This window comes from Camelina sativa, chromosome 6 (assembly GCF_000633955.1).
Source record: "Camelina sativa cultivar DH55 chromosome 6, Cs, whole genome shotgun sequence".
Taxonomy (NCBI): Eukaryota; Viridiplantae; Streptophyta; class Magnoliopsida; order Brassicales; family Brassicaceae; genus Camelina; species Camelina sativa.
In genome coordinates this window covers 4,154,652-4,176,107 of record NC_025690.1, presented here as the reverse complement: position 1 = coordinate 4,176,107, position 21,456 = coordinate 4,154,652, and the positions used below count along the sequence as shown (strand labels likewise).

At 33.1% G+C, this 21,456-nt stretch overlaps 4 protein-coding genes and 1 pseudogene across 7 annotated transcripts in view; 4 read left to right on the top strand and 1 right to left on the bottom strand.

Annotated features, from left to right (window-relative positions):
- Positions 489–2,397, bottom strand: LOC104698677 (annotated as a pseudogene).
- LOC104790370 (uncharacterized protein At3g27210-like) lies at positions 11,708–14,156 on the top strand. 2 transcript variants are annotated; one of them, XM_010516109.1, is made up of 4 exons: positions 11,709–11,985; positions 12,217–12,339; positions 13,328–13,408; positions 13,514–14,156. In XM_010516109.1, exons 1-4 carry the CDS (start codon positions 11,850–11,852, stop codon positions 13,906–13,908), a joined length of 735 nt encoding a protein of 244 aa, XP_010514411.1. In that variant the 5' UTR covers positions 11,709–11,849; the 3' UTR covers positions 13,909–14,156. The 2 variants fall into 2 exon arrangements, with proteins under 2 accessions (XP_010514412.1, XP_010514411.1); XM_010516110.1 differs by lacking the exon at positions 12,217–12,339 and having other exon boundaries at positions 11,708–11,985.
- LOC104790369 (mavicyanin-like) lies at positions 14,960–15,805 on the top strand. Its single transcript, XM_010516108.2, has 2 exons — positions 14,960–15,168; positions 15,255–15,805. Exons 1-2 carry the CDS (start codon positions 15,003–15,005, stop codon positions 15,608–15,610), a joined length of 522 nt encoding a protein of 173 aa, XP_010514410.1. The 5' UTR covers positions 14,960–15,002; the 3' UTR covers positions 15,611–15,805.
- LOC104790368 (uridine kinase-like protein 2, chloroplastic) lies at positions 16,140–20,176 on the top strand. Of its 2 annotated transcripts, none has more exons than XM_010516105.2 (14): positions 16,140–16,530; positions 16,770–16,861; positions 16,948–17,017; positions 17,110–17,228; positions 17,380–17,476; positions 17,818–17,897; positions 18,177–18,371; positions 18,456–18,539; positions 18,624–18,684; positions 19,011–19,071; positions 19,272–19,365; positions 19,464–19,536; positions 19,621–19,703; positions 19,788–20,176. In XM_010516105.2, exons 1-14 carry the CDS (start codon positions 16,335–16,337, stop codon positions 19,932–19,934), a joined length of 1,452 nt encoding a protein of 483 aa, XP_010514407.1. In that variant the 5' UTR covers positions 16,140–16,334; the 3' UTR covers positions 19,935–20,176. The 2 variants fall into 2 exon arrangements, with proteins under 2 accessions (XP_010514407.1, XP_010514408.1); XM_010516106.1 differs by lacking the exon at positions 16,140–16,530 and adding an exon at positions 16,542–16,620.
- LOC104790366 (uncharacterized RNA methyltransferase pc1998) overlaps positions 20,414–21,456 on the top strand; it is a 3,643-nt gene continuing 2,600 nt past the window's right edge. The window contains exons 1-5 of one of the 2 annotated variants that reach the window (XM_019246648.1): positions 20,414–20,670; positions 20,757–20,871; positions 20,959–21,070; positions 21,155–21,199; positions 21,297–21,364. In XM_019246648.1, coding sequence (XP_019102193.1) covers positions 20,507–20,670; positions 20,757–20,871; positions 20,959–21,070; positions 21,155–21,199; positions 21,297–21,364 — 504 coding nt within the window. In that variant the 5' untranslated portion in view covers positions 20,414–20,506. The remainder of the gene's footprint in view (positions 20,671–20,756; positions 20,872–20,958; positions 21,071–21,154; positions 21,200–21,296; positions 21,365–21,456) is intronic. The other variant, XM_010516103.2, reaches the window with a different exon arrangement.

The window sequence follows — 21,456 nt, the reverse complement described above, 5'->3', positions numbered from 1 at the left end:
GGAGACAAAAAGATGAAATAGTAACCGAGTCCCACATCGGTAGTCTTAAAACTTGTGAACTCATATATCTAAGGTAGAAATCGTTCAATCAATTGTCAATTGAGAGTGAGATAGAAGCTCCCAGTTCTTAACATGTCTTTGGGGCTAATGAGATCGAAAGATTGAAGAACCATTTCATTAATAGAATCACGGGGTGACATAACTCATTCTCAATTGACATTTTAATTTTTTTTTTTAAATTATTAGATGTTCACAGTTCTTAACATGTCAATGGGGCTAATTCAATCGAATGATTGAAGAACCATTGTTACATTAATAGATGAATGTGAATCTACCCCTTGCCGATTGATATTTTACAACACTACATAAATTAGATAACACTATAATTCAACATTCTATTAGATTCACTCGTTCAATACTATTTTAAAAAAATCATTCTAGAAATTTTCATTAACATATGTATAGAGGATTTTAAGAATTCTTCTATACTAAAGGACTTGATGAGCATTCTTGTAGTATCGGTTAATCCTGTGAAATTTCTTGAGTCTTGAGACGTCAGGTGGAGGCTGAGGGTAGATTTTGTAAAACTTGATGCTTTGAAAGGTTTGCCCTATCATCTTGGCTCATATCATCTATAGCTTGCATTCGAGCAGCTGTTGCATCTTGCCTTGCTTTTTTGGCTTCTTGAACCTGCTCTTTGACAAATTCTTTGAATTCATCCTATTGTTCCGGATACTTCTTCAGCTTCAATCAAGTTATCAACAAATTCCTCAAGTCTAACAAACCTCAAGTCGAATTCACATACAACTGGCGGCTCAGATGGGAACAGTAATTGCACCTCACTAGTCCGTTCGTGTTCATCTTCCCTGAATAGGTCATAGAAATAACGAAGGCAGTAGTTGAACTTTCAAAACACGCTCGTCCTTGAGATGTCTTAGATCACTTCTCCTTTGACTACAGACCAGGATAAAGATTTGAGACTTTAACCAACCAATTTGTCGTGATCTTTCTTCAAAGGGAATATAAGGAACCCAGTCCATTTTCATCTGCTTCATTGGTATGATGTCTTCCACTGCACTTTGAATTGATTCGACTGTTATCTTATCTGAAGGCGGAAAGAGTGATTCGACAGCAATAGCTGTCAAGACAAGGACAGCCTTGTTTACGTCTTTGTAGAGGAGGTTGTCCATTGACGAAAACATAATTAAACGTTATTCCCATAGAGCATTCCTCCTTCCTCCAATGCCTCTTCAAGATGTTTGAAATCCCAATTGTGTTCATAAATTGCATCTAACAGTTTCCACTCAATCCTCTGATAGAGTTGCATATGAGAGAATAGGCTCATAAGGCCCATGGGCCCTTAATGTCTCCCCAAAACCTAGGTTATGAGGAGAGGAACCCATGAGCACTTATATATTACTACTCTCTCCCCTATCTCTACCGATATGGGATCTTATCAATACCCCGCCCATCGAGTAGCGACGTCTCGGCGCTAGCGGCTTCGGGTCATACAGGCGGCCTTCACATCAGCCCATACCCGCACCCGCACCCATACTAGCCATACCGAGCCGGCAGGTCGGACCAATTGATAGAGTTGCATATGAGAGAATGCCCTCATAAAGCCCATGGGCCCTTAATGTCTCCCCAAAACCTAGGTTATGAGGAGAGGAACCCATGAGCACTTAATATATTACTACTCTCTCCCCTATCTCTACCGATGTGGGATCTTATCATCCCCATTGGAAACACAGCCTTCCACAAATCTTGCAAATTACGTTTCTCCTCAAAGTAGTCTGGTTTGGTTGCTTGGGCTTTCTTAGCTCCCGGAGCCTGTTTCTTCTCATCTTTACTCTCAATCTCCTTCTTCGTTATCCTATTTCGTTTACCCCCACTCTTCTTCTTATTCTCATTCATTCTCTCGGCCGTATCGTTCTCCTGCCCCTGATACTGAGAAGGAGAAGCATCTTCCTTCATTGAGAAATCAGTTTTCAGTGGTTCTTTCTCTTTCTTTTTTCTCTCTCCGTCTTCTTCATCTACCTTCTGATGGGGTCGAAGTGGAGGGAAGATCTCCTGCGTCGATGCCTCTAAAGACGCAGCCATCACCTCATCGTTCTGAATCTCCGCAACAGCATAAGTGACCTGCTTCCGACCCAATCGTTTTCTTTGCTCCTTTCCTCATTGCACCAAACGAGAGTAGAGGTGAGTCGTCAAAGTAGGAACACCGAAAGCAAAGAGAATTAGAGTTGAAAAGACCTAAGATATTTATCCAAAGAAGTAGTTTCTTAAAACCCAAGGAATCGACTTTTTTTTGTAAGAGAGCACCAGGGAAAACAGAGAAATTGGAAACGGACACATCAACATTTTTTTTTAGAAGAGAAGTTGAGACTTGGTTTTGTCTCTTTCCCGGTCAATTTCCAGCGATGGAACCATTTTTCGGTTTGACATCGGATAGAATAGTAAACAAGTTAAATCAAGGTCGGTTTACGGTTGACTCGGTTTAATTTAATTAGATTTTAAAAATAATTTTAATTATCGGTTTGGTTAAGTTGAATTTTGATTTGCATTAATTTTTAAACCAGATTTAGTTTGGTTCATTTTAATTTAAATTTGATTATTCGGTTTTGGTATTGTGTAAGTTGATTTTTTTTATTAAGTGGGAGATTTGAATATAGTTTTAAAGACTTTAAATGTTACTTAGTAGAATATGTTGTTATTAGATTAAAATTTTGTTAAACTCTGTTAAAGTTTAGTGGTATTAATTTGTGATTTATAAAAAGTCATTTAAAATCTTAACAAATTTAGATGATTAGAATTAGACTTTTATAAAGTTAATAAAAGTTAAGTGTTATTCAATTAAAACAAAAGACTCTAGCATTGTTAATGAAATCAATTATTTTGTTATTGGTTCATGGTTTTATACACTTTTCACAAAATAAAGTCATGCAAAATATCAAAAAAATGCAAAAATTGTTTGGAGTACTTTACAAAATTTTAGAAAATTAATCAGTAAAACTATAGAATATTCTCTAGAAATTCTTAAAAATATTTCACTTATTCACTTTTGATGATTTTGTCAAAGTCTTAAAAAAAAATTATAAATTAGAATTCAATAACACATTTTTTTTTCGTAAATTGAATTTACTTTCAGTTGATATAAATGCTTGGTTTAAATCAGTTAAACCCGGTAAAGGTTAAGCTTCCGGTTTAGTTTTATTTGTTTAGCCAAATCAATAAAGAAGCCCAATCAAAGTTCAAACTTTGGTCTGTTTACCAAACTCTGCCAATTTCTTCGCTAAAGCCCAATCAGACTATTGTGTGATCTCTCTTCAAAACAGAGGATTTGTTAAAATCTGTTTATCTAGTCCCGTGTATTAAGACTTAAGAGAGACCTTAACACATTGACATTAGTAGTAATGCGGTTCGAGAGAGAGATTACAAAGTGGAATTAATTATGAAGACACTCTATATAAAATCTCTGGCAGAATTTGTTCACTGTTTCTTTTTCTCATCTTGATGAAAGTGGTTAATTATGTAAAGAATTACTTTAAATAAACACTAATCAAATAATGCATTCGATCGCAAGTTCATGTTTCTGATGTAACTATCAAGGAATAAGGACAAAATCGAAGATAGAAACTTCATATTGTTATCGTGGTCGGTCGGCGGGGAAGGCCATGTGATATTTGTTCTTTTTAGTCCATGAATATGTATGATTGGTAACTTCCACCACAACCATACAAGTACCACCAGATACACTGTGCAAGTGTGTTATACATTTAGACGTTACAAATCTATATATATATATATAAAGTTGTCTTTTCTATCTTCTCCTTCCTCCACCTCAATCACTTTTTATTTCAATTTTAAAAAATTAATCCATATCATTAAGGAAACATAAAATCTAAAATTAATGCATCAATTAATTCACTCATTTTATAATATTTTTATGATTATTAAAAATAACAATTTACAATTTAAAAATATAAACCCAAAACGAAATGAAAAAATATATATCAAAGTAAAATATGAATAAAGATTACATAAATATAAAATTATATATTTTTATCATAATATATAATAATTGTGTAAATATTTGTAAAATAACTAGAAACAGGAGAAAAATAAAGCAATCATATATTTAATAGAACAACAATTACTTTCAATAGTTACAACTATTAGGGTAAAGAAAATAAGAGTTTAAAAAAAACACAGAAATTTAAAAGTTTTTAAATCAAGAAATTATTCAATTCTTGGTGTTAAATTATAAATTCATGTTATCGATTTAAAGTCACATTATTATTTTCAATTATAGTATAATATAATTAGTAATATAACTTTAAGACTATGTTTGTTAATGTTAGAACGATTTGCTGCATGTTGTTATTTAAAATTATAAATAATATAAATAATTAAAGTAGTTTGAGTGATCTGTGTTATTTATCGTTTTCAAAATGGTAAAATTTGTTAAACAAAGTTATTTCCAAAAAAAAATAAGAGAAAATATTATTCAAGTGCTCAAAAATTAAAATCATATATATATTTAAGAGAAATGTATAAGGTTACTTGAAATAAAAAAAAAATTAACGAAAACTTATTCTGAACATCATAAATACGAAAAACAAATAGTAAAAATATACTTACAAGAAATTGGTGAAATCCATTTGTAATAAAAATAATTACAAATGTAGTGGTAGATTGTAGAATTTTAATTAAAATTTAAAAAGTATTATATTTTTGGATAAATACAAATAAAAAAAAGTTAGAATAATCTTATGAGTTTGTAGATTTAGGAAAAAATAAAACAAAAGAACATTATATAGAAACATAGTAGACTATATACATATTTTAAAGTAGAAAAATTTGATATACCTAAACATAACTTTTCTTTTGTCAAACAATACTATTTTGATGTTATAATGTGAGATTTATGGATAGAAACGAGCCCAACTATAAAATTTATTAATCGGAAGCAAAATTTACGTGTAATATAACACTGTCAAATAAACTTTATGACAAAGAGTGGGTATATTCCCTAAGAGTTTTTTTACGTCTATGTTATTAAGTAATGATCACTCAACCGATAAAAAAAGTATTGGAAGATGAAAAAATATAAAAATAGTTTTGATATGTCTTCATAATCAGTATAATATAAGTGAGATAATAAAATGTGAAAAAAGTAGATGCAAGAGATGACGAGTGTATACTGGAAAATAAAGAAAGAATTAATTGTGAAAATATTAAAAAATATGTATAACTTATATATTGCTTAATAAAAAAGTTTTGACATCAATATTGATTTATATTTTTTATATTGAACAATTATAATTATATTCAAATAAATAAAAATGAGAATTTTTGTTAGAAATGCCTTTTTTGAGATATCCCTTTTCAAAAGTACATTTTTTGAACATTTTTATTTTTGACCTCTTTTACACAATAAATTAATTTTGAATTTTTTTAGTTTTGGGTTCTCTATTTTATATTTAGAGTATAGTTTTTAGAAGTTAAGATTTAGTATTTGGAGTTTAGGATTTAGAATTTTGTCATTTTATAAAAGGGGTACTTTTGAAAAGCGATATTAGAAAAATGTATTTTAAAAAATCCTCCTAAAACAGTTATAGTTTCGCGCGTGCGCGGGTCATAAATTTTCCATATATTGTTTTCCAAAATTTATGTTTCTTTTATATATATATATATATATATATATGATTTTCCTTGTATTAATATATTTGTGTAGAAAATAATATAATTTTAAAATGTTAATTAATAAAAATGTAAAAAATGTTAATAAATAACATGTTGACTCTCTATTGATTGTTTTTAAAATCCTATGTGGAGAAAGAAGTTTCTACTTTTATCAATTTACAGTTACTTAGGAATGGACCGTTACGTCAACTTAAAATATATTTTCTTTTCTTTCTTGGTTTATACAACTGTCGTCGAAGCATAAAAAAAAAAAGGGAAAATCTTTACTACTTGGCAAAAAAAGAAAGGAAATATTTCTTCGAATAAAATGGAACTCTCTTACTATCGATGACCAATATTTCTATATTCATTCTTCTTTATTCATTTAAGAAGTGTAAAACTCTCTTAACTAACTCTGTTGTTATCTAAAACTTTGTTTTTTTTTTACTTTAGGAAAGAATGAAGATTAGATTTTGCAAACCATTCTTCTCACGTATTTTCAGGCGTCGTCAACCTACATCCACTGTTTATCCCACTTCCACCATGTCTTTTCTATCACCATCACCGACTACTACTTCCACCATTGGCAACACTACAACTAGGGGAATGCTTAGATCTCGATCAGAAGATAACGTAAAGAAACTTGGGGACTGTATGGACAACATGAACGAAGACGTGTCCAAATTATTCATAGAATTTCAACATGATCTAGGTGTTCTCAACAAATACTTCAGCACTAGCAAATCTGTTTCTCATCTCTGCGAGTCTCTCAAGACATGCTGTCCATAAATTGATTATAAATTGATTAGAGAGCAGAGAAGAAGGACTATAAATTGATTGATGAAGCTCTAAGCGATTCGATACCCCATATCTGATTTTTTTTTTTTTTTTGAGTTCCTTTCTTTGGATGTTTGTGCATTGTCTTGACTATTGAGCCGAAAACACACATAACCCATGCCATCATTGTTTTCTTTAAAGATTCCATTTGTTATTGTTATTGTATTTTGATTTTTTAAAAAACTTTCGAGTTACAAACTTTTATTTTACATCGCATCATAAGATTTGGGTTATTGTATTATAAGTTTAATGTACCCTATAAATATGTTTGTGTAGTCTTCTATTTCAAGAACACATAAAGAGTACTCTCCCAAAACTATTATCTAAATCTATCACTATCTCAACTCACATAAACTTTGGATCAAAACCTTCTAAACGAAATACCTCTAAAGCAAAATATCACAACAATATTAGATCGTTGGTATTCTAGATAATATGGTTACAACTTACAACATTTCAATATATGGCTGGCTTATCCTTCTTAAAATATTATCCCAAGAAGTACAAACTTGTCACCAAACAATAAAGGAAACACACAAACATTGGAAAATTTTGGTGTTTAGTATGCGTGTGTATATAGTTTATATATATATATATATATACACTATAGAAAGTTGAGAATTCCATAAAGATGACCACTCCTGAAAAGATTATTATATAGAATTACTCATTATCACTTCATTTTGTTAGTGGTCACGGAAAGAGAAATCTGATGACAATATATAATTGGATTCATAAACATCATAAATGCGTTTATCAATATAAAAACCCAATAATTACAAGTTTGCTTAACGCGAGAGTCGGCAAAACAAAACAAAAATTTTGGCGTATATATGCAGCAATCAATCTAAACGTATTGTCAATCGCCGGAAATTATTATTTTATGTGCTAAATTTGAATGTTAAAACAAAATATTTGGCATCCAGTAATCAATTATACAAACTCCAATGATAACACAATACCGTTGTTAACTAATTATTAACTCGATTTAGTGAAAACATTTTGATTGTTAACTGGATTTAGTTCTTCCAAGATTGACTCTATGATATAGTGCTTTGGATTATAAAGAAAAGCAGTAAAGATATGATGTGAACTTATGTGAACCTTTGCTCTGATAATTACAAGTTGAATTCTTTTAATTACAATAGGAGTAGGTTTTTTCTCAAAAACCGAAAATAATTGAAACCAAAATTTTCATTTATCTTCTTCATCCACAGTAAGGAACCTTTTATAAAATGAGTTTGAAAAGAAGAAAAAAAAATCACTTTTTTCGAACTAGGTTAAAAAGTTAAAAGTAGTTTAGTGTAAATATTATAAATTGTGTAACGTAGTTTGAGATAATGAAGCTGATACGAAATTTTAAATTTCATTTACTATATACATAGTATTGGCATAGTATGTCTCCATTGTCCACCATTCACAACTTGGCTGAAATAAATTTACCATGAAATCATATGGAGTCGGTTTATGGCTATCCAATAGATATCCTAAAGAGACATAGTGTCCTTTTGGAGATTAAAATGTTTAAATGAGTGACACAGTCGTGATCAACGTTTTCAAACTTTCTATTGATCTCTGAAAAAATAGTAGTACTAATTAAAAGTTGAAACTGTGAATTAGTCAAAGGGTAGTTTATTTTCCGGTCACCTAATCATGCCAATCTTTATTTCATTTAATAGATAGAAAAGGTAGAAAACTACTTACATATTTAATTAGAAATTAAATTTCATGTCACTATACACACATTCATGGATCAAACATTATCTTAATCCTTTTACAAAAACTAAATGATACTAATTTTTTAAGCAAAGATATTTCATAAGTATATAAAAATCATACATGCAAAAAAAAATCTATGAATGGATCTAGGCCCGGAACCATTTAATAATTAAAAAAAAAAAACAAAAACAAAAATCTATTGCTCGGTGGTGTTGTCTCTTATATTTTTAAGGAGTCATATATTATTTTTTCTAATATTCCCACGAAATATTGTGATTTTTATTTGTGGCAAGAATTGTTCTAATTATATCATTAGATAAACTTCAACATGCTTTTCATTCTTCAATGTTATAAACAGTAGAGAGTTAGTGAGAGTTGTTAACAGTTGACAGCTTAATAATTTTACCAAAACATACGGTCAAAGTTCAATACGAATGACATTAAAGAAAATACTACGTATACCTTATCAGATTAAAATTTCGTATTCGTTATACTTTATTTTTCATTTTTAATTTTGTATTCGTTATACTTAACTATTCAAACAATATTAAGAAAATCGATAATTTCATACCCCAGCTAAAGGGGTATGTTCGGTTCCTACACTATGTTTAACATTGTGCAAATCCATACATTAAGTTTAATAAAATTCAAATTCACTGCCCTAACTCGTTAAAAGGTGTTATTACATACATAATCCGTAATGGTGTTAAGAAACCGTTAACAACTGCTTATGTGGACGCCACCTATGAAACGACGTCGTTTTGAAAAGCAAAAAAATAACTTTTTGGTTGTTAAAACAATGTCGTCTCTTCTTTCTTCCTTTTTTCTTAGTTTTCTTTTTTTCTTCTTCTTTCCCGATTTGGGGATTTAACCCAAAACCCTAAAAAAAAATTCGAAAAGATAAAGGTGCTAAAAGTAATTTAAAATCCCCAAATCAATTGAACAAAAAAAGAAAGACGATTATGGAATTTCGAAACGGGGTAGTGGTAATGAGCAGAGAGAGACGATTGTGCTTCCTCATTGCGATTACAATCATTGTCTTATTGTAATGGAGCTTTTACAAATCGGGAAAGAAGGAGGAAGAAAAGAGGAATTATGTGTCTAGAATTATAAATCCCAACTAGAATTTAACCCGCGGTACACCGCGAGACAATATTTTTAATTTTAAAAATTAAAAATTATATTATATTTATTTGCTATTTTATTATTGTTTTATTAATTTAAAAATATAAAATTTTACACGTATTTGATATAAGTATTCAAAGTATAGGATTTTGTATTGTTTTCAAGGTTTTAACCCGTGTGGTATATGTATAGTTTAGTAATACATTTATCTCCTTGTACACATCTAAAAGTGTTTAAAAAAAAATCCACTTAACTCCCTATATTGGATTAATGCCAACCCATCACACCAAAATCAAAATAAATTTTTGCGCAAAAAAAATAATCTAAAGAAGTTTTTTATCAAGTTTAATTATGTTAATTGTTTTACCAAATTAGCATACTTATATAGTTTATAATTTTTCTATGTCAATATATATAGTTTATGATAATTAATAGAATTTTAATTTTTTTGGTAATTCCTCAAAAAATAAAAAATAAACCAAATTATATGGGGTTTTTTAACATATTTAATGTGACATTTATAATTGGATTTTCGGTTTAGGAAATTTATTAATGTTAATATAATTATGGATATTGTAAACTTTTGTTATGGAAAATCTGTTATATATCATTTAAATTAGAGAGATTATAGCATCTATAAAAATAGTTTTGGAGATTTAATGGGTTAAAAACTTTAATGGATAGAGTTGTTTTTGGAAAAATCGGAATGTATAGATGTTGTTAAGATTTTATGGCAATAAAAGTAACAAATGTTGGTCAATTTAAGAAAGCTTAGTATTTGAGTTTCTCTGCAATGTTATTTATGGAATTGTTTTAGGGGTTAATGTTGTAAAAAAAAAATAGTTAAAACTTAAAGGGCATAAACCAAAATGTACTTCAAAAATGTTAATATAGATATTAATAATTTTAGAAACTTTCCATGTCTTGTAACATCATTAACAGAGAAATTAAAATCTTTTCTTGTATGGAATTATCAAAACATGGTAAAGAAATTAAATTTTCCGCGTCATGAAATTTTGGGTCATTGGGTTAATTAAGTTATAAGTAGAAACAAAATATGTTTGTACAATGCAAATATGACACTGAGATAACGATTCATACATCTCCTGATTGAAAATCCGATTCATACATCTCCTGATTTTCCAGCGACGACGATGATGACTTATCCTCCTCCGCCACCGTCTGAAGCAAGTTTCTATCCACCACTATCGTCAATTGAACATTCGCCGTCGTCTCAGCTGCCGTCTCAGCCGCCGTCAATTGAACATCCACCATTATCTGGCACAGCCAATCAATATTTACCCGCCGCCTCCGTCACCCTCCGCCTCGAACATATATCTTCCCCTGTATTATAGTACTTCTCCGCCGAAGCATCAATCATATCTATTATGTTTAATTTTTTTTTAGGGTTTTGGGTTCAATCCCAAAATCGGGAAAGAAGGAGAAAGTAAAGAAAGTAAGAATAGATGAAGAAAGAAGAAACGACGTCGTATTAACTAAAAGAAGTTATTTTTTGTTTCTCAAAACGATGTCGTTTCATATATGGCGTCCACGTAAGCAGCCGTTAACGGTCTATTAACACTGTTACGGTTTATGTATGTAATAACACCTTTTAACGAGTTGGGACAGTAAAATTGAATTTTATTGAAATTAATGTATGAATTTACACAATGTTAAACATGATGTAGGAATCGAACATTCCCCTAAACTAAGCTGGGGTATAAAATTACTGATTTTCTAACAATATTATCCGTAAACCACAGTATACAAGATATGTGATTCTAAAATTTGACTTTTGATCTGAATTCGTGAATGTTTGGATTTGGGAAGACGGGATTTTAGCGACTAATCGTTTTATTTATCCATCACCATGATCAATCAAACTGCCTGACATGACATGCCCACTAAAACCGGATAAAAATCTGAACCGACCAATCATCATTGGAAACTTGGTAAACATCCGGTCCGGTATAACCAACCAAATTGTATAGTCCAGGATCCAAGGTAGATTAATGAATACGTAATCACACACTAATTAATCAAAGATATTTATTTTACGAGAAGAGTGTCACGTGGCGAATCCCAGGAAAAATAAATAAAAAGTCACTCACTCGTAATCGTATTGTATTGTCCCACCATGATCTATCTATCGCACGATAACTACGTGTAGAGGATCGGAGAGTAGTAGTACTAGTATATGTACAAATTGTATAATACAATACAAGACACTGAAACGATACCGTATTTCGAACACGAAAACTGAGTGGGCACCGTGTACGTGTGGGACCCACTTCTCTCCTTCTCCCCGACGAAACACAGAATTAAGTCTCTCTCTCTCTCTATCTCTCTCTCTCAATTGTCTTTGATCGTAATAATTTCTCAATCAAAATCTCCCTTTCTCTTTCTCTATATCTCTAAAAAAGGTTTTTAGAATTAATTCTTTTATTTATATATAAAATCTCTGAATAATAATATGCTTATGAATGGGTTCGTCTTCTTCCTCGCTTAACAAGTCTCCGATTAGAGCTGATAGTATGGTAACCCCTGAATCTCCCATGACTAACACAAACGACAACGTTTCCATCACGACTCCTCTTTCTCCCAAGAAAACAACTTTTGGTAATTTATTTGTTTTCATAGATCAATTCATCATCTTCTCTCTATGTTTGATCTTCTTATTCATTTTTGAAATTATTTCTTATTCGTTGGTATCGTAAAATGATTAGTTCATCATGATATTGAATCTGACTAGAGAGGATGTAGGGTTTCATTTGTCAGACTTTTATACTAATATTTTTTTTGTTTATAATTTGATTAATATATTTTTTTATATATATATTCAACTCTCAGAATCGCCGAGGAAGAGTACTTCAATTCCGGCGGTTTCTCCGACGACGACGATGAATAATAATAATAATAATCAAACTCCGGTCAAATCTCGGTGGTCTTTTTCTTCATCTAAGAAAAGCTTTGGTAATTTAATTTACTTCCAAAAAGAAACAAAAAAAGTATCTCTTTCTTTTTTTTTTTCTTTAAAAATTATTTCCTCATATGGGTTTTTTCTCTTTTATTATTTCACCATTTTTAGATGATTGGTTCCTTTTTCTCTTTTTTGTTATTTTAATTGGTTTGATACTTTGATCTAATTTTACTCACATCACTTATCTGTTAGAGCATAAATGTTTCGATATATACTTTGCTGTTTTTTGTTTCTATGAATATTATTGGCATGTGAAAGAAGATTCGGTGAATAATGTTATTCCATTACTGGTTTCTTCTATATCAAAAATTTTGATTTGCTTCCTGTATACAACATAGCAGCGATAGGACTTTTTAGGTTCTTTCTTATCTGATAAGATCAGAGATATCGATAATTTGATTTTCTTCCATTAATAAAAGATTTTATACAGTTGACAAAAAAAAGAAAGATTTTATGCCATTAACTAAAACTTTTCCGTGATCATATCGATTTTTTTTATATTTTGTTTTCTATTTTTACAACAGGGGGAAAAAAAAAGTGAAAGAGGACTGTTTTGGTGAATTGTGATTTAGTATAAAAAGCTGTCTACTTTAATAACTGTGACCCAGATCTGAAAAACTGTGCTTATAAAGTATTTGCTAATCAGTCTTCTTGATCTGAGGGGTTTCATTGTTTTTCACGCTTTAATTTGAACCGGTTTTCGAAAAAAAAATTACCCGGGAACTTTTGAGGATTGAATTTAAATTTTCGAGTTCCTCCCTTTTTTTCTTTTCTTTTTAGGCAATGCTCATCATTTTCCTCATGTTACATCTCCTCTGTTTTTGATTACAAGCTGCCTTGTAGTTGTATTCTTTATCAGTTTTGGTCTTATTCTATCTTATTGAGTCAAAAGGTTTGAAATACACTTTGTGAACAATTTACATACACTTATCATGCTTGTTCTAAAGTTTTGATCTGTATTTTCTTTGATATGTTCCGCAGGAAGTAGAGATGAAACCTTTTTCGATTCGCAGCCATGGCTACAATCTGACTCTGACGATGATTTCCACAGCGTAAATGGCGGTAAAATAATTGATATTTTTGTTAGGTTCTTGTATGATAATAGATGCTATATGTGTTTAAGTCAAGATTCAAAATCTTGATTTGTTTATACTTTTAACTACTCAGATTTCACTCCATCGCGTGGAAACACTCCTAAAGGAAGCTTCTCTGATAGGCCACCACGTTTTGCATTCCACGAGAAGAAGCCTTCCCGAGGCTCGTCTTCTTCAGCGCCACTTCCAAGGAGGAAGAAGCTTGGTGAGCTTTTCAGAGATAGTATAAGAGAAGAACGAGAGGAAAGCTCTGAAGGCGGCGGTTCATCATCAGCTATTAGCACTCCTTATCTCTCAGGTGCTAACTCTGGCGAATTCAGCAACGGGTCCGTCGAGAAGGAAGAGAAGAAGAAGTCTAACTGGCAGCATCATCGTTGTCTTCCTGGTTTCTCTTCGTGTGGTGGAAGTTTCATGGAGAGGAGAAAGAAGATGAGCTCTGAAACTCCTCCGGTTGTTGCTTTGAAATGAGAGATCATGTAGAGAAATCCTGAAACTTGGGAAATGTTTTGTATATGAAAGAATGATAAAGAGAGAGATACAGAGCTCTCAGAGTTAAAAAGAAAAAAGCTCTGGTGAAGTTTACAGACTACTCTACTTTGCTATGATGATAACTTGATAAGAGAATGAATCAATAGGTGGAAGAGATTATATAAAAACAGAGAAGAAAATGAGATGCTTGTTTGGATCTTGGCTTATGAAATTTTGTCATTCTTGAATACTATTCACCACTAAGCATGTACATTTCAGTAGTTTAATTATGCGGTAAATAGCTTATAATTGTTTTATTTTTTCCATTACATTCATAAATGAGACAATTTTGTTCATGTACTATTATTAGTCTACAACATCTAATTAGTTCGTGAACTAAAGCATTCTTTTAAGTCTCAATCAAACCCTCAATAGTCAAACACAATACTTAATACAATTTATTTCCTTTCATCATATTAAATTATGTATTAGGAAAAAATGTGATGTGAGTATAAGAATTCATCTTACCAAAAAAAAAACCAACTCGTTTTTTAAAACTTAGATGTATATTACGGAATTTTCTTTTATGTCACATTCGGCGATTAATTCAACAATTTAGTTGTGTAAGTTTTATTTCATTTTCCGCGATTCCATAATCCCGCATTTACTAATAAGAGCCTCAATCGAATTGATGGACCAAAGAAAGAATATAGAGGAAGTAGAAGCTTTTTTGGTGATAGTTAGTTAACAAAGTAGCTCTTTTGCCAAACCAGGTGGGTTTTGAAACTTGCTTGTTGTAGGTTGTTTGTCTTCTTAACTTATTCGGCAATTCTGATGCAAACATGTTACTTGAATACACACACACACAAACAAAATAAACAAAACGGAACATATTACTAATTAAAGATTCTACAACCACCGAAGATCTTGACTTCAATTCAACTCCAAGCTTTGTTATCTTCTTTTGTCTCTTTTCTTCCTAACTTTGATCTCTTACGCAACTAAAGTCCATGCATTCCCCTATATATACACGAGCTAGCAGCAAAGCTTAACTTTAAGTATATCAAAACCAAGTTACAATCCCACTAAGACCAATGAAAATGCAAGCAGTTCTTGTTATCCTGGTTTTCTCCGGTTTAGTATCGGTTCAGACTACGCTAGCAGCGCAACATGTGATCGGAGGTAGCCAAGGCTGGGAACAATCCGTTGATTTTGATTCTTGGTCTTCCGATCAATCTTTCAAAGTCGGCGACCAACTTGGTACGTTTCTCTCTAATCTCAATATCCAAATCAAAACCGACCCGGTTTAATGCTAACTGAACCGTTTTTTTTTTTGTGTCTTGTAGTTTTTAAGTATTCAGGACTACACAGCGTTGTGGAGCTAGGAAGCGAAACGGCATACAAGAGTTGTGACCTGGGAACACCAGTCAATTCCTTGAGCTCTGGAAACGACGTCGTTAAGCTTTCTAAAACCGGTACTCGCTATTTCGCTTGTGGAACCGTTGGCCATTGCGAGCAAGGCATGAAGATTAAAGTCAACGTTGTCTCTTCTGACTCAAAATCATCTTCCTCTCCGGGTTCGGGTTCGGATTCAGGGTCAGGATCGGGTTCGGAATCTGGTTCGGGTCATGGATTACGTGCTTCCGTTGGATACATTTTCGTTGTTGGATCTTTGGTTATTGGTCTTATTTGGGCTTACTGATGATTTAGGGCTTTCGTAAATGTATCGAATATATTCGTGGGGAGAGAATAAATATTTTTGGAATTATTAATTTGTATTTGTATTAATTCGTATTTTTGTTGTATTTTGATTTTACATCATTATGTTATGTAGTTCGGATATCTGCACTTCTGATCTTATTCTATACTATATGTACAACCTTGTTTTTCACGTTTCTCTCACCATCTTGTCCACTTGATTGGTCCGGTTGGAATATTCTTTATTATGCCTTCTCATTTAACCAATCATTTTTTATTTATTTTTTTGTTATCAGCAAGACAGCAACATTATCAATTTAAATTATATTTTGGTTATTTTTCTTATAACAGTAATATGATCGCAATTAACGTTTGTAATTTATAAAATACATTATCAACTTTAATTTAAAATAATACACACTAGATGGACTTGTTTGCAAAAGTCTTTGTTAACCCTAATTTAAAATGGGATGGGAAATATATTTTAAAGTTAGTATTTAATCTGAGTTTCTCCAAAAAAAAAAAAAAAATTATTTAAAAAAGACGGAGGGAGCGAGAGAGAGGACAAGTGGGTTTGCTGAATTGTGCAGAAATCGTCGTCGTCACTGATCACTTACGAATCCTTCTTTATTTTATTTTTTTCCTAATTCGTCTTCTTCTTCTTCTTCTTCTTCTTCTTCTTCTTCTTCGGAGACCAAATCGGGATTTTATTCGCCGAGGAATCAAAAATGCCGGAAGATTCAACGTCGATTGACTATGTCATGGAGAAGGCATCGGGGCCTCACTTCTCCGGTCTTCGCCTCGACGGTCTTCTCTCTTCTCCGTCGAAATCATCCGTCTCTTCTCCTTCTCACTTTCGTTTGAGTAATTCTTCTTTTTCCGCTACCGACGATCCCGCCGCTCCTCATCAGCCCTTCGTTATCGGTGAGTGATGTTTCGATTTCTCCTTTCCTCTCTCGCGCTTAATTCTCTTCCTTATTGAACCGTTGAAGTTTCTCAAATTCCGATCGTCGTGTATTGTCTCTCAATTTCATGAAATTGGCGTTTCTATAGGGTTTTTTTTATCTTAGGGTTTTAGCTTGTAGGAACATTTGTGCTTCCTAGATTAGAGATACCTTGTTCAATTTCTAGGGCTTAATCTTGTTTTCTGTTGACTTGTGTAGGAGTTACTGGTGGTACCGCTTCTGGTAAGACGACGGTGTGTGACATGATAATCCAGCAACTTCATGATCATCGCATTGTTCTAGTTAACCAGGTTAGATTCTGTAGCTAGTCCCTGTTCTCAGTTCTTCTGAGTTTTTTTTGTGTGTGGTACTACTCTGATGCTGTTTTGTTGATTAGGATTCCTTTTACCGTGGTCTGACATCTGAAGAACTGGAGCATGTACAAGAATACAATTTCGATCATCCTGGTAGATTGTTCTTTTGATTTGGGAACATTGATTGATATACCTGAGGAAGTTTTGGTGTAATTTTAACGTCTGTTGTTTTTCGTTTTCTCTAGATGCCTTTGATACTGAGCAGCTTTTGCATTGCGTTAACACACTCAAGAGTGGGCAACCCTATCAGATTCCAATTTACGACTTCAAGACCCACCAACGTAAATTAGATGCGTTCCGTCAGGTGCATAATCCTCTGTGCTATTTTCTAAGATGTGTCTCTATTTATTTTACCTCCTTATATGGTTCCTGCGGTTTTATGGGTTTAGAATCTAAGTTCATGTGACTGAATCTTATCATAGTTTGTTAAATCAATCAGTTGGGACCTTTTTCAGGTCAATGCTTGTGATGTCATTATTTTGGAAGGGATTCTAGTTTTCCATGACTCACGAGTTCGGGACCTGATGAATATGAAAATCTTCGTTGACACAGGTTAACTACTTGCAGTATATTGTCTCTCCTTCTTTTTGATTGTACTTAAATTAATCTTATTTGTTCTGCACAACTATGAATGATATAGTGACATTTTTATGTTGTGCTAGAAGTTTTCCACTTCCTGTTCTGTAGCTGATGGTGCCTTTGATGGATTAACTCACTTTCACCATTTTATCACTTGTTGACCATTAAAGACTGAATGAATGCCTTTGAAGCTATATAGTTAGGAAACTTTGAATCTATTCGTAATGTTAATAATCCTCTTTGAATTTAACATTAAATTCAAAAAAAAAAAAAAATTCCTCTTTGAAGTCATTGTGGCTATTTATTGCTTTCAGATGCTGATGTGAGGCTTGCTCGTAGAATCAGGCGTGACACGGTTGAGAGGGGTAGGGATGTTGATTCTGTGCTTGAACAGGTTAGTCTTTGTTTCAAGTGTTACTGTAAAAAAATTTCACCAAGTTTCACCTATCTAAGTTAGTGCTCTAATGTGTGCATACGAGACTAGGAATTAGAAACCTATGTTTTTTGTGCAATACAGAACAACTCAATGTCCCTCCTGTTGTTCAAGCGACTCTTGCTTAATTCTGCTTTTTGAACTGTTGTGCTATATAACAGTGTTGTTTTCTGAGCTTCCTTTATTTTTTCAACTTCTCTTGTTTTGAGGGTGCTCTTGTTTTTAACTTCTATATAACAGTATGCAAAGTTTGTGAAACCCGCGTTTGATGATTTTGTCCTCCCGTCAAAGAAATATGCTGATGTGATCATTCCCCGAGGAGGTGACAATCACGTTGCAGTTGATTTGATTGTGCAACATATCCACACAAAACTTGGGCAACATGATCTCTGCAAAATCTACCCAAATGTTTTTGTTATCGAATCAACATTTCAGGTACATTCCACATTTTCCAACTGTTTGATGCTTGATTCAGACGGTAAGGTTTAAAACCATCTTCTCACCCTACGATAATTGCAGATAAGAGGCATGCATACACTTATTCGAGAGAAGGACATATCAAAACATGACTTTGTGTTTTACTCAGATCGCCTCATTCGTTTGGTACTCTTTTATTTCCTGTCATCCCTTTCAATGCTACTCAGCTTCCAAGCTTTGTCATTTCAATTGTTGATGGCTTTATTCCAGGTTGTGGAGCATGGTCTTGGCCATTTGCCATTCACTGAGAAACAAGTGGTTACTCCAACAGGTATAAGAGGAGAATGGCTTGAGCTGTAACTATAGTATATAATTATAAATCAAAGTGAAAACCTCATGCTTTGGCATTTACTGATTGATTGCGTCCATACAATTATAGTGGCTTGAGCTGTAACTATAGTTTATAATTATTATTTATGGTAGTCATGGTGTCTGAACATATTGATAAACTAGTTCATGAGATCCTATAAGTCTTATCACATTGATCTAGAAAGATTGTTTGTGCCTTGTGGAAATATAGTGAAGACCTCGTATGCTTTGGCATTTACTGATTGATTGCTTCCACACAATACTAATTTCTTATCTCTTACAAATCAGGATCTGTGTATAGCGGCGTTGATTTCTGCAAGAAACTTTGTGGGGTCTCAGTCATTAGAAGGTGAGCGTCCAAAGGTATTATGTGTTTTAAAGTTCTTAATAGATGGAGACTGGAGCTGTTTAGTTTTCCAATTTTTTCAAGATACGGAATGTGCGTACCATTGAAAGCATACATTGTTTGTTTGCTCATGTTCTGAGTGAGTGACTTTTTTTATTTTTTTTTCTCTTGCCTAAAATTATCTGTTTGGTACGCTTTGTTAGTGGTGAAAGCATGGAAAACGCATTACGCGCGTGTTGTAAAGGTATTAAGATAGGGAAGATTCTCATTCATCGTGATGGCGACAATGGAATGCAGGTTTTCTTCTTTCTTTTTACTTCTTTAACAATTTACAAAGATCATGTCTCTTTTTCAAACTCAGAAACTTATAAAATTTCTTGCGGCATATGACTTAGCTTATATACGAGAAGCTTCCAAGTGATATCTCCGAGCGACATGTCCTGCTTCTTGATCCTGTTTTAGGCACAGGTAGCTTCACTTGTTTTTCTCTTCCTGCTTTGGGATCTTGTAAGTGTATTTTCTCTGAAACTTTCCATTGGATATATCTTGAAGGTAACTCTGCAAATCAGGCGATAGAACTACTCATACAGAAAGGAGTACCTGAATCCCACATTATATTCCTCAATCTCATCTCAGTAAGTGTTAGATTAACCAAAGATACTTAATAACATAACTTGTTGTCTCAGTCGCACACTCACAACTGATTCCGCATCGTGCAGGCTCCAGAGGGAATCCATTGCGTGTGCAAACGCTTTCCAAAGTTGAAGATTGTGACGTCAGAAATAGATCAGTGTCTGAACGAAGAGTTCAGGGTCATACCAGGCTTGGGTGAGTTTGGTGATCGGTACTTTGGAACTGACGAGTAGCAGTACCAAAGTGTTTGTCAATGGCTTATTGTGTTTGTGTGTAAAAAGAAGTGTTCGTCTTTCTCCTAAAAGATTCTTCACGGGCTTTGTTTTCTAATTTTTTTTCCTCTGCTGGGAAGCTTCTCGCTTACTAGTGACTAGTTTCTAGAAAATCGGAAAACCACTTCAAGATTCTTGGTTTAATCGATGCATTACGATTCGTTTTTTCTAAAACTTTTATGCATCACTGATTCGTTAATACTTTCTTTGTGATTGAACAAATTCTAGTGATTTTTGGTCAAAATTACTTTTACCATTTACAATAGCATCGCTTTGTTACCTAGATGAACTAAGACCATTTCATAAAGTTCTAATATTGGTTTTGTAATCTCAAAAATATGAAAGCTCGAATGAGATCAAGGATTTAAGCAACATCTCAAAAATACAACCGGATTAATCGGGTCGGTTTGATCAGGGTCGGGTCTAATTAATTTGGTTGGATACAAAAGCCGGGCAGAGATATTTATGGACTTTATCCATTCCCGCCACGGAGTAAATCCTTCGCCGGCGACAGTGAAGCAGCAGCAGCAACGATGCATTCGTCGAGCATTTTCTCGTTCAGCTCTCGTTATCCAATCATAACCTGCCGCGTTTCACCTCCATCTTCGCCTCCCGTCGTCGCATCTCTTCCTCTCCCGCCGCCAACAAGCTCCTCCGACTCACTAGCTTGCTCCCTCCAATGTCCTCATTTCCAATCGTACGCTCCTCTTCGCCGATAAATCTTTCATCTCTCAAAATATTGTGATAATTGATTCGATTCCGTCTCTCTCTGGATTGTTTCAGGTGCTCAGGTTGTACGCAGGAGTTCAATCTCCATCGTCCAGCTGTCGTCGAAGAAGCTTCAGGCTTCTTTAAGCGTTACGGCGTCGAAGATTTCACTTTCGATAGTTGTAGACTGGTTAATTTCACTTCTTCTTCCTCATCCTATTTTTCTAATTTCTCGTGGCTTTGGTTTCTGGTGATAAGATTTTGGATCTTATTGCAGTGGGGATGGAGATGCCGAGCAAAATTGGCCGTTCGTGGCTCTTCAGATAATGTATTGATTGGATTGTACCAAGAAGGAACTCACACCGTTGTTGATATTCCTGAATGCAAATGTAATTTTTATTTACGCTGGAATAAAGTTCTTGACATAGACTTTGTGGTTGTGATTGAGGTTGAGTTCTAATTTTTTTTTGCAGCTCATCATCCTAATATTAATGCTGCAATTGAGTTGTTGAGAGAAGGTAGTAGTAGCAGTCCTTATGTTTTTTGTGATTCAAAAGATTGATATTTGGTTGTGTTTGCCATTTGATTGGGGTTTTTTTTTTGCTATGGTTTAAGGTATTAAGGTGTTTGATGTTATGCCATTTGATGAGGATCAGGGGACTGGGGACTTACGATATGTTCAGGTGATAAATATTTGAGTATATATGGCTATTTTCCTCTACAATATAGTGCAGTGTGGTGATGAGTTTTTTTTTTTTTTTTTTTTCCTTCTATA

Coding starts and splice junctions, on each gene's coding strand:
- LOC104790370 (XM_010516109.1), top strand. CDS start 11,850: ATGGGTTCGTCTTCTTCCTCGCTTAACAAGTCTCCGATTAGAGCTGAT. Junction 11,986..12,216: donor TCCCAAGAAAACAACTTTTG/GTAATTTATTTG, acceptor TTCAACTCTCAG/AATCGCCGAGGAAGAGTACT. Junction 13,409..13,513: donor TTTCCACAGCGTAAATGGCG/GTAAAATAATTG, acceptor TTAACTACTCAG/ATTTCACTCCATCGCGTGGA.
- LOC104790369 (XM_010516108.2), top strand. CDS start 15,003: ATGAAAATGCAAGCAGTTCTTGTTATCCTGGTTTTCTCCGGTTTAGTA. Junction 15,169..15,254: donor CAAAGTCGGCGACCAACTTG/GTACGTTTCTCT, acceptor TGTGTCTTGTAG/TTTTTAAGTATTCAGGACTA.
- LOC104790368 (XM_010516105.2), top strand. CDS start 16,335: ATGCCGGAAGATTCAACGTCGATTGACTATGTCATGGAGAAGGCATCG. Junction 19,072..19,271: donor GGGGTCTCAGTCATTAGAAG/GTGAGCGTCCAA, acceptor ACGCTTTGTTAG/TGGTGAAAGCATGGAAAACG. Junction 19,537..19,620: donor TGATCCTGTTTTAGGCACAG/GTAGCTTCACTT, acceptor TATATCTTGAAG/GTAACTCTGCAAATCAGGCG.